Source organism: Bubalus kerabau, chromosome X (assembly GCF_029407905.1).
Source record: "Bubalus kerabau isolate K-KA32 ecotype Philippines breed swamp buffalo chromosome X, PCC_UOA_SB_1v2, whole genome shotgun sequence".
Classification (NCBI taxonomy): Eukaryota; Metazoa; Chordata; class Mammalia; order Artiodactyla; family Bovidae; genus Bubalus; species Bubalus kerabau.
This window is the reverse complement of record NC_073647.1, coordinates 127,504,120-127,516,278: the sequence shown is the minus strand read 5'-3', so window position 1 is coordinate 127,516,278 and position 12,159 is coordinate 127,504,120. Positions and strand designations below refer to the sequence as shown.

Here is a 12,159-nt window from a genome sequence, read left to right as displayed (position 1 = left end):
GGAAGATAGCTCTACCTTCCTCTTGGTTGGCGTTCTTTTGTGCCTTGCCTTCTGGAAGAGTACTTTTTCCATACAACTGCTATGACTAGACATTCAGTTCTCAGTATAGTACATTTCAATTCAAAACATATATTGCTGCTGCTGCTAAGTCACTTCAGTCGTATCCGACTCGGTGCAACCGCATCCCCAAATTAGAAGGCCCCATAACAGGTTGGGAGTAAGATATGGACCCTGGCCTCAGGAAGCCCTGAGCTGAGGGGGTGAAACAAGCATATGTAAAGATCATTTCAACATGAAGCGTTAGAGGTGTCACAAGATGGGGCTACTTTGGAGAAGAGAGAAGCAAGAATTAGGATGAAACTAAGATGATGCTCTAGTACACTGATTTAATATGGGCCCTGAACTAGCAGCATAAGCATCACCTGGGAACTTGTGAGATATTACAATTCTCAGGCACGGCCCCAAACCTACTGAATCAGAAACTCTGCTGGGAACCAGCAATCTGCTATTTGACAAGCCTTCTCAATGACTGATGCATGCTAAAGTATGAGAACCACTGCTCTTGGGCAAGGGTTCTCAAACTTCAAGGTTTATCAAGAATGAGCTAGAGAGCTTGTAAAAGATTCCTGGGCCCACAAGCAGAGCTTCTGATTCAGCAAGTTTGGGGAACAACCCCCACATCTGCACTTTTAGCAAACCCCCAAGGGATGCTGTGTGATGCACCGCAATATGAGTATCACTGCTTGATCTGTTCTCTGGCCACTTAGCATGGCTCTAGAATTATCATTCTTATATTCTTCAATACACATTTATTGATATTCTTGATGTATATGACAAATTAGCTTTAAGAATCTTAAATGGATGGTTATCTTTTTGGAATATCTGAAGATGGTCTGTAAGGTTTCTATTATCCACCAAAAGTAGTTTCTGAACTGAAATTTGAGTTTATGACCAAGGTCATTTGACTGTAATGCATAAAAAGAAGTAGGGCATTTCAAATGTAACACTGGAACAGAAATTAGGAGACTCAGCACTAGTCTTTAGTTTGCAACTGAAAGCAAGTTTTTTAACCTTTCTGAACCTCAATTAACCTGTAACCAGGAACAAGTCTAGAGTGTAGTTTCCCTAGATAAAAGAGCAAGGTTTTGTTTTTCTGGGCAGTGCCATTGGAAAAAAATATATATATACTATTACCAGACGAACACTTCAAGTATTTTAGGAACAACTTATCATACAGAAAATAAAAAATGAGCTCTTAGACACATTAATCATCTAATTAGATTCTTTGAATAAGTTAAAATGTTTTAGTTTTCAACTTCCAGATTATAGTTTGGAAATTAAAGTTAAAATAAATATTTAAAAAATAGCATAGGCATTATTTTCAAAAAATTGCAAAAAGAGAGATCCCATCTAACACATCTAACTTCCTTCCAAGGATGTGACATAAAGTAACATTATTCAGGCAGTAGACTTTTATAAAAAAATAAACAACACAAGCTGAAAAATAGAAAAAACAATAATTACCCAGGTACATAGTTATCTAGGCACTTTCTTCCACCATTTAGTAAGCATATGGGACATAGCAAGAGAGAGCAAACTTAAGACTGTCTGCTTACATAGCAGAAGATAAAGACTCAGTGAATTGTTATTTCTAAATCTCTACACTTCCTTTGAGGTCAGAGACACTTTTATTAACACTATAACTTAAACATTATCTTTATTGAGATTGCATTTATTTAAAAAACAATTCCATTTACCATTGTTTTCATCTCGCTGATACAAAAATGTAAATGAAAGCTTTTGTGAAAAGTTTCTTTAAATATCTGTTACATGATTAGGAATGAATCTCCTCAATGAATCCCAATTAACTGTATAATAGATTTAGTTTTAACTTAGAGTGGGTTCCACACTCTGATAATTACTTATATGTAAAATAATATCACTGAACTACAGGGATAATTTATTTTAGAAATAAGTATCTTGTGACCCAAGATCATTAAGCACTTTTATATAACTTAGTGTAAGGAGGACAATTTATGCAGTAAATATAACAAATGTAGAAACTGTATCATTATTAAGGAATCAACTAAATGTACCTTACATAATTAAGAAAGTATAGTGTAGTACAATGGAGAAGGCCATGTCACCCCACTCCAGTACTCTTGTCTGGAAAATCCCATGGGCGGAGGAGCCTGGTGGACTGCAGTCCATGGGGTCACTAAGAGTCGGACATGACTGAGTGACTTCACTTTCACTTTTCACTTTCATGCATTGGAGAAGGAAATGGCAACCCACTCCAGTGTTCTTGCCTGGAGAATCCTAGGGACGGGGGAGCCTGGTGAGCTGCCGTTTTTTGTGTTCGTACAGAGTCGGACACGACTGAAGCAACTTAGCAGCAGCAGCAGCAGTATGGTACACAGCTGAATTTTAAATCCCTTAATAGTTTTGAGTAAATAATGATGGCCTAATGGGTGAAATTATAATATTAAAGATTATCAGGATGTTCATTTGTTTGTTGTTAAAAAAAATCCATGAGGAAGTAGAAGGAATTATTTAAATGCTACTGAAAAATAAGATTTTAGTCATCACAATTAATTGGAACTCTATTACTCTTTCAACAAATATTTGTGATTTTTATTGCATATATGGTACTATGTATGAAATCTAAGTAAAATATTTAAAATCTGATAACGAGATTATTTTGTCATGATTGGTGATGAAAAAATTATGTGGATGACACTGAGGCATATAGCAAAAAATGAATGTAACATACTGGATGAAGTGGAAAGATTCAGAGAAAGCTACACATAAAATTGGTCTTCCCTGATGGCTCCACCTACAATGCAGGAGACGTGGGTTCGATCCCTGGGTTGGGAGGATCCCCTGGAGGAGGGCACGGCAACTCCACAATTTTGGCCTGGGAAATCCCATGGACAGAGGAGCCTGGCGGGCTGCAGTCCATGGGATCACAAAGAGTCAGATATGACTGAGCATGCATACACAAACTTGGTGAGAGAAACATTTTATACCATAGAAGAGATTTGTGTTTTATTGTGGGGACAACTGGAGTTATAGGGATCTCAAGCCAAGAGGGGCAACATAAAAGCAACATTTTAGGTACATTCATTGAAGGAAGATTAATCAGAAAGGAGAGGGGCAAATCTGGCCACAAGGAGGTATATGGCTTAAGGCATGGCATTGACAGGATGACTGGAAAATGGCTAAAATGATGACACTTGCCCAATAATATAGTGTAATAATCATAATAATTAAGGAAAAAGTAAAGAACGGAAATGGAGAAGTCAGACAGTAAATTCTGTTTTGAAGAAGAAGATGAAAAGTCAATTTTCTGTTACATTTGGTAAGCTTCAGAGGATGCTTACTACAGAATTTCTTGCCCCAATAGTACATGACCACCATCCCTACCTTCTCTACCAAACATCATCTTCACTATCATCACTACCTCAATTACCACCATCATTTCCACCACTGCCTCTACCTCCACAGCATTAACATAAGCAAGCAAGACCACTAGCTACGGCACTTGTTGAATTCTTACTACCTACAGGCAACTGTATTAAATGCTTCTTACCTAATCCTCACAGCCAGTGTTTAATAAAGTGAGGATATTGAATCTGAGGCACAGATATTAGATAATTTGCTGGAATCATAAGCTAGTAATTAAAACAGGCAGATTTCAAACCTGAGTAATCCTGATTCCAAAGTCCATGATTTTCCCAATATTTGCTACTTCTTTAGGCATGCAAGCTCTGAGTTATAACTAAAACCTGTGTGCAATGTCTGAGTAACTAGGTGTGGGTAATTGGAGGCAACAAATGTTTGCAATTGATAAAAACTGAAGCACTGCCTGGAGCAGTAGTAGAAGCACCCAGATCATAGATTTAAAGATAGAAAGTAAAATCTGAGGGAAAGAGTCAGATATGAAGCTATGAAATTTGGGAGTCATTCACTGAGAGTCAGACTTGAATCATCGAGAGGGAGTAATTCAGATAAAGAAGTCAGAAGGGCAAAAAGATTTGAATTTATGAGATACTACCATAAGAATTAGGTAAAAGGAAGAAAAGGAAGAAAACAAGTCAGGTAAAGAATAGTAGGGGTAGAATAGTAGTGTGTCAGAGAAGCTGAAAAAAGAGATCTTTTTTTTTTTTTTAATCAGCATTCAATAGGTTGTCAACACTATACTCTTGGCAGTTAAACACTAGTAGTTCTCACCTGGGAAAAGAGAGAAACGCTAGCCACCATGATGTTTTCATTCATGTTTACATGACACCTCTGGAACTCTTACAATATTTCAACCAATTCCCATCCTATAGACAATTACCACTTACTGAATTTAATTGCGCCTAAATGTCTGCTCATTCACTCTCTTTGTTCAGTCTAAAAGGGTCAATCTTGACTCGTACACAGAGTGTATCTGTTACCCTACTGTCCAAAGCAGGACACATCTGAGAGTGAAAGTTGGTGCTTTAGATAATTATGCTGGGACAAAAGTTATAATTTGTGATGATTCAGGAAAACAGAGACCTAAGATCACCTTGGTCATTTATCTACCAAAGAAGCTTTTCACTGCACAGTCCAGGTTCTGTAGTCAGGTTCCTTCAGCTGAAACCCTGGCTCAGGCACTCTGAAGCTGTGTGTAATAGTAATAATAGCCATAACTATTTGGTGGGTATAGCTATTTGGTAGGGTCAGTGCGAAGAATAAATGAGCTATGCAAATAAAGCATTTAATCTAGTGCTGAGTACATAATAAAATCCTCAATAAGTATCAGTTTTTATTTAAATAATATATCCTTTAGGTTCCTAATTGAACACGTTGTTCAAAGAACTTAAAAAAAAATGGCTGAGAGCATATGATACAAACAGAATTTAGGAGACAAAACATTTCACCACTTAGTCACGCTCTCTTGAAAACAAAAAAGTGCTCAGAACACATTTTTCCTAACCAAATACAGGAACCAAGAAGACGGTTTTGAAGATAGAGATAAATAGGAATCAACCTGCTCTGTTAATATCCGTATTAGGAGGGTCAGGAACACATTAGGAGGGTAAGTTAACTCGGTTTCCATATTGCTCTGCTTGGATATTTGTTGGAAAGCTGTTAGGTTGTTGCAAAGGATCCATAAATCCATGTGCCTACCAGGAATTGTCTGTAGACATATATTGAACAAGGCATCAAATTAATAGCCATGCTATTAAGATTAATAAAAGGCAAATTCATTAAGAGCTTTACTGATTTATTTTTGCTGTCATACTCTTTCTCCATCAATGAATGTTAAAATTTCAACCATTATCATGAGCAGAATTCTTGGAAGTTGTCATCCCACATAGAATGCCAATATTCAAAGATCTGAGAACCATCTGATAGGAACAAGGCTGAGTAAAATGTTCCTATAAAGGGGCAGACTGTAAATATTTGGGGATTTGTAGGTCATATACTCTCTGTGACAACTACCCAACCCTGCCTTTGTGATGTGAAAGCAACCAAGGATGATACATAGGAGGATGAGTCCGATGTTGCTTCAATAAAACCTTACTTGTGGACACTGACCTTTGAATTTCTGAAAATTTTCACACGTCATGAAATACTTTTGGTTATTTTCAATCATTTAAAAATGTAAAAACAGTTCTTAGCTCATGGGCCATACAAAAACCAGCAGTGGAGCTCTGGACAAGAGAATTCACTCAGCCAAGCAGCTCCAACCAGGGAGAAAAGCCCTTCAGTGTACTGTGTAATTATGAAAGTAGGTTATAAGTCACAGATTAACAGGGAAGTATGGATGCGACAGTTGGACTGTGAAGAAAGCTGAGCATGGAAGAATTGATGCTTTTGAACTGTGGTGTTGGAGAAGACTCTTGAGAGTCCCTTGGACTGCAAGGAGATCCAACCAGTTCATTCTGAAGGAGATCAGCCCTGGGATTTCTTTGGAAGGAATGATGCTAAAGCTGAAACTCCAGTACTTTGGCCACCTCATGCGAAGAGTTGACTCATTGGAAAAGACTCTGATGCTGTGAGGGACTGGGGGCAGGAGGAAAAGGGGACGACAAGGATGAGATGGCTGGATGGCATCACCGACTCGATGGACGTGAGTCTGAGTGAAGTCCGGAAGTTGGTGATGGACAGGGAGGCCTGGAGTGCTGAGATTCATGGGGTCGCAAAGAGTTGGACATGACTGAGTGACTGAACTGAACTGAACTGATTGAAAATTCCAGGGCTTACCTGGTGGCTCATTGGTAATAAATCTGCCTGCCAATGCAGGAGACAGGGGTTTGATTCCTGGGTTGGTGACCCTGGAGAAGGAAAATGGCAACCCACTCCAGAATTCTTGCCTCAGAAATATCGTGGACACAGCAGCCTGGCAGGCTACAGTCCATGAGGTCACAAAAGAGTCGGACACAATTTAGCGACTAAACCACAACATTGAAAGTCCCAAATGGAAAAAAAAAAAAAGAAAGAAAGAAAGTCCCAAATGATGTACCTTAAAACTTCTCCAGGTGTTTCTTCCTTTGCCTAAAACATCTAACACTATTTTTACGTACATGTTATTCTCATGTTTCCCTACCCTTGTATACACAAATTCTAATGTCAAGTGTTCCATGCATTCCCCAACATATGCTGCTTAGAAATGTAAGGCAGATTTTAATGTTCTTTCTTAATCTTAGAATTATAATAATTGGCATGAAAAGGAAATTGTACCATTTTTCTGATTTTCATCCTAGCTTTTGCATTTATGACATTTTATTCCCATTTTAATATATCTACCAATTTACATAATACCTTACTTATCTACGATGTCTAGTTGAGAATATCCACAAAAAGATCAGTTAAGAATTTTAACACCTTCAAGATAAGACTTTATAAATATCAAAGAACAGGAAATCTGTTCTGTAATTACTCCTGATTTAGGACGCGCAGATTGAGACATTATGTTCTCGTAAACTAACAGAATGGATCGCGTCTATTGTAGGTGTACTTCTTCCTCATGAAAATGTCCTTTCCATTACAGGGAAAAGGCATTTAATGCAAAAGTAGCACTGAATAAGCAGGCTCTTGATTAGAAAAAAAGGAAACTTTCAGGATAAATTGTATCCATGGCAGTTCATCACTTGCAGTTTCCTCTTTGAATCCAGAAAAAAACTCACATTTCCATTAAGCATTCAGTTTCTGGTGGGCCAGGGACTGCTCGAAGAAATTTTACAACTTACTTCATAATTTTCCCCACTAACTTAACTGACATTATAGACACCAGAGGCTTCTGGAAAAACTAAGTAAAAACACTGCCATCAAAATTGCTGTAAATGAGTTTTCCTTCTTAACAATTAACCTTGCTTGAGGATAAAGCCATGAGCAAGAGCTTCTCACCTTTTCTTAATTTCAGAATCCACAATAATCTGCCTCTTCTTTTGTGGAGGTGGTGGAGGGAGTTCCTCTTGGGCATGCTTCACCAGGATTTGCTCCCTCGTGGTCACCATAGTTACCGTTTCCATTACAGTTGTCTGTGTTAGTGATGGCTGAGTGGTGGTGACAGCCTGTGAAATCTGCAAGAAGTATTGAAACAGAGGTCACACATTGCTTGAAAGACTTCAGTAAAGACTGCTCGGAGTGGGGAAAGAAAATAATGAGAAACTGTTCCTGCTTGTTGGTAAATTGACCTTCAGATCAAAATAGCACCATATTGAACCCAAATCAAATTGTTTTATCTGACTTAAGTTATGTTGACTGAAATCACAAAGGCAAGTAATCTCAAAACCAGGAGTAAACTTAGTGCCTCTTCAATTTATTGGTCCAGCTATGGGAAATACAGGGGGCAAAGGAGGAAAATTTAGGGTGTCATTCTGACATTTAATTAGACACGCTGTTTAAAGTGTTCACGATGCTAACATAAATTTTGCTAAAGTATTCCAGCACCAATTTCACTCCTGGCTCACTCTACATGTTTATTGAACAGTTCATTGAATGCATCTTTGGTTTTCATATATATGATTATTTATAGTCTGTAAATTTTGAGACAAAATTCTTTGAACTGTGTGACAAATGACTTTTTAATCAAGCAAGCGATCTTTTTAAATTATAATAAATGGTTAATATCAAGTGGTGATCAGTCTAGAAATACATTTAAGCTGAATGTTCTTCAAATGCTAAAAAGCATACTACTCTTGATTTAAATTAGTGATTAAGTTAAAACATTTGAGTATCCAAAATTAGCATTCAAGTCTTCTCAGTTTAGAATCATACTTTGTGTTCAGACCTTAAAAAGTTGTTGTTTTCTTTTTTTTTAAGATATAGGTCAAAACTCTTTGGAATAATATGTTTTGTGACCCATAATGAGAGGTCATCCCTTCAGTACACAGTCATTACCAGACTGATAAATCACAAACAGTGAGACACTCTCCTGCCTTAACCACCAATTCTGCCTTACAGTCCCGTTATGAGGACTAAAAAGTTATCTCTTGTGATATTAATCATTATACTTCTAGTAATCAAAATTTTTCTGAAGATCTATATCCAAGGAGACCAAACAGGTCTGCTATGGCTCCACTCACAGGTACTTGACATGCACACAGCCAAGCATTTGGTTGGGGCCAAGATTAGTTTGACTGATCTTCCTGAATTTGTCAAGAGATAAGGAAAAGGTTTGGAGGAACCTCCCTGCCTTACACATGATGACCAATTCCCTCAATGGGAGGCAGTCAGGAAAGCCTCATAATCTTATTTTAGCTTCCACATAGGAATTGGCATGTGGTAATGAAATCTTTTTTTCATGATATCTTATGCAAAAATGCTTTTGACAAATGCATTTTAAAAGTGCTACCCTTTGTGCAAGCCATATATTTACAAATGCCAAGGCCTTAGGGACTACCATCTTGATAGTCTAAATAGTTAAAAAAAAAAAAGACATTAAGAGATATCATGTTTCTACATGTGTCAAGCACAGATTTTATCTTCTCTAAGATCTCCATAGATACATTATTTAGAATCAATCACTGAGATTCAAATGATAATTATATAGTCCACTGACAAGTTATGTCAAAATGAAAGCAGAGAGTAGCATGGGTTTTTTTAAATGCTTGAAATAGAACCTCAAGCCTAACTGAACTCAACACGAAATGACAATTGCATGATCAAATTAATTTTACCTTTGACCAAAAAGAATACAGAATTTTTTGGGGGAGGGAGGGGGCATGGTTTGGGGAAGTTTTCTGACCGAGCCATGTGACTCAAAGGATCTCAGCTCCTGGACTAGTGATTGAACCCTGCCCCCTGCAGTGAAACCACAGAGTCCTAACCTCTGGACCACCAGGGAAGTCCTGAACACAGAGTTTTTAAGTTGGATTTCAAGAGGATTTAATTTTTTCAAAGTAATATTTTTTAACTATGGGCAAATTGTTTTGATATACAATGATGGCTTGAAGAAAATATTGTTCTGATGGGAAATTTCTACCTTTATATGTTTAGACACCAAAGTGCAGAGATTCCAAAAATACAAAACTTTTTTTTTGTAGTTATATCCAATGTTATGAAATATGTGTGTTGAGTATTTGGCTGTGAAATTAGTTTCTAAAATGTTATAATATCATCTCATTGATACTTATTATGAAATTCATTGAAGTGCCCATGGAGGGTAAAGAATAACAGCAACATCATATACCATGAAAAGACATTTAAGAACACAGCAAAGCTTATAAGAAAAAACAATAATTTTTCATCAAATAATAGCAGACATGTGTAATTGTTCTATATTATAATTATCACTGTACTGCATTTGAAACTACTGCATCATTTATTTCTTTAGTGATGATGAAATAAGAAAACATCTGTGCACTGACCCTACAAATATAGGATAAAATTCATGATATATAACAGACTAATAATTACTTTCAAAACCTACACCAGAATAACAATTTGTTATGTACTGAATTTCCCCATGGCTTTAGCTATTGACTGTGAACACTTAATTATCTGTTAGAATCATTAAAAATATAGGCAGGAAGGGATTATGGAGGTCACTGAGTATAACCTCCTCTTTACTACAGGAGTCACTACTTCCAGAAGCAGACAACTCCTTCCTGAGTAAGGCAGCAAATTTTCCCATCGGCAAAAATATTTTATACCTAGTGTAAGCCTGCATTATTTTGACTTCATTAATTTAAAGTTTTCTTTGGGAATTCCCTGGAGGTCCAGTGGTTAGCACTCTGTGCTTCTACTACAGGAGGCGCCAGTTCAATCCCTGGTTGGGTGCAGCCTAAAAAGTAAATGAATAACAATACAATAATAAAATAAAATTTGTCTTGAACCCTGAACCAACACAGAGTAAGGTGAATATTGTTTCTACCTGACAATCTTAAAGGTCTGAGGCTTGAAAACCATGACGCTGATAAATCTTATTTACAAGCTCTATAATACCAGACACTTGCTAGAACTAGATTTAATCTGACTGGTGCTCCAAAACATAGATTTTGTGGCTTTGGACATAATATTCCATTAAAGCAATCTAAAATTTCAGAAGTTATTCAGCAGCTGAATCACAATTTTTATATCAGTATCATATCAGATATATAAGTATATACAGGACATCCAGAAATGAATACAATGGAATCTCTATTTTTAGATATCTCACAGTATGGCAGTGAAGGTGACAACCACACCAATAACTATGAACTAAGGTGAGTTCCATATGAAAAATACAGGTATGCAAAATAATTGCAAGCAAATCTTCATGAAAACAAAATACATTTGTTTTTAAATACTATCCCCTTGATCTATCAGTTAACTAGCTACTAAAAATGGGAAAGAATTAGTTTAGAATTATTTGTCTTTAGGTTTGGAAGCTAGTTCCTTTTACAGTGATTAAAAGTGGAGGTCCCTAAGTCAGGCTCCATAATTTTCAAACACCAGATTCACAGTTCACATCCTGTAACATTTGAGGCAGGCTGGTTATACTTTCAGAGCTTTGAGTTTTTTTCTTCTTCATATGTAAAATATGAATACGAATTTATTTCTCACAAGAGTATTGCAAACAAGACCTGTGTCATGGGTGTACACTCATGTAGTCACCCAGGTCCCCTCACTCAAAAGGATTTCACACTTGGTTTCATGCTCTGCTGCCACCCTCGTGAAATTCTTAACAATTTTTGGAAAGAACCCCTGTATATTCATTCTGCACTGAACCTCGCCAAATACTTAGCCCATCCTGGTCGCAAGAATTCAACTATGTAATGTTTGAACCCAGTAAGTACTTTCTGGATACACATTAGTAATAACCACTAAAAAGTTCAGAGAAAATTCAGGAATTTTTCTATACTGACTTTTACTCATGAAGAGATATATGTTCATTTCCAAATTTTACATTTTTCCCATCGTGAGAAAAATTAGAAGAGCACATGCCCAGTATCTTGATCGTTCTAGGGTGTATATCTTCTTGCAATAAGGTTGTATAATTTGAGTAGGTCTGGAAAATCCATACTATTTTCAAACAATGAAAATCTTTCTTTACATTTTCTCTTCCATTTGTTTAAAAATGCACATTGTGAAAAGGAACTATATGTACATTCAAGCATATTTCAAGAATATAAAAGAGCATGTAATGAAAGGAAATATTTATTTTCCATCACTATGGCCAGCTTCTGATGGGGAACTAGTTTTACTTACCACCTGTTCTTACATTTTAAATTAGCTTTGTGCTGTTATCATTCTTTCAGTTTGGCTTGTATTCTTAATTGCACCTTTTAATTGTCCATTTAATTATTTAAATAGTCTTGACTTTGTAAGTTCTTCGAGGTTAGAGACTTCTACTGGCATTGTGAGATACTATTTAAACATTTTTCAAAAACTTACTAAAAGAGATTCAATGTATAAAAAATCAGTTATCTCATTTATTATCATTTTTATTAGTATTAAAATACTGGTAATAAAAGCTACCAGTTACAGAGCTCTCTGCATGTTTCAGGCATTAAGCTAGGTGTTTACTTACTTAAGCAGTAAAGGCTTAATAAGTGGTAGCTGTCATTACCTCACAATGGCCCTAATAACAAGTACTAAGCTTATTTCCATTTCATAGATTAGAAGTAAAAATTTCAGGCAGATTCAACTTGTGAGCGGCACAGCTGAGCTATAAACCCTAGTCCGATTGTTCCTTAA

General features: G+C 36.5%; 1 protein-coding gene across 5 annotated transcripts in view; it reads right to left on the bottom strand.

Moving 5' to 3' along the window:
• Positions 1–12,159, bottom strand: part of DMD (dystrophin) — a 2,389,494-nt gene that overhangs the window by 1,527,552 nt on the left and 849,783 nt on the right. For all 5 annotated transcript variants that reach the window (XM_055564496.1, XM_055564495.1, XM_055564498.1 and 2 more), the window contains one exon: positions 7,384–7,559. In XM_055564496.1, the coding sequence (XP_055420471.1) occupies positions 7,384–7,559 (176 nt within the window). The remainder of the gene's footprint in view (positions 1–7,383; positions 7,560–12,159) is intronic.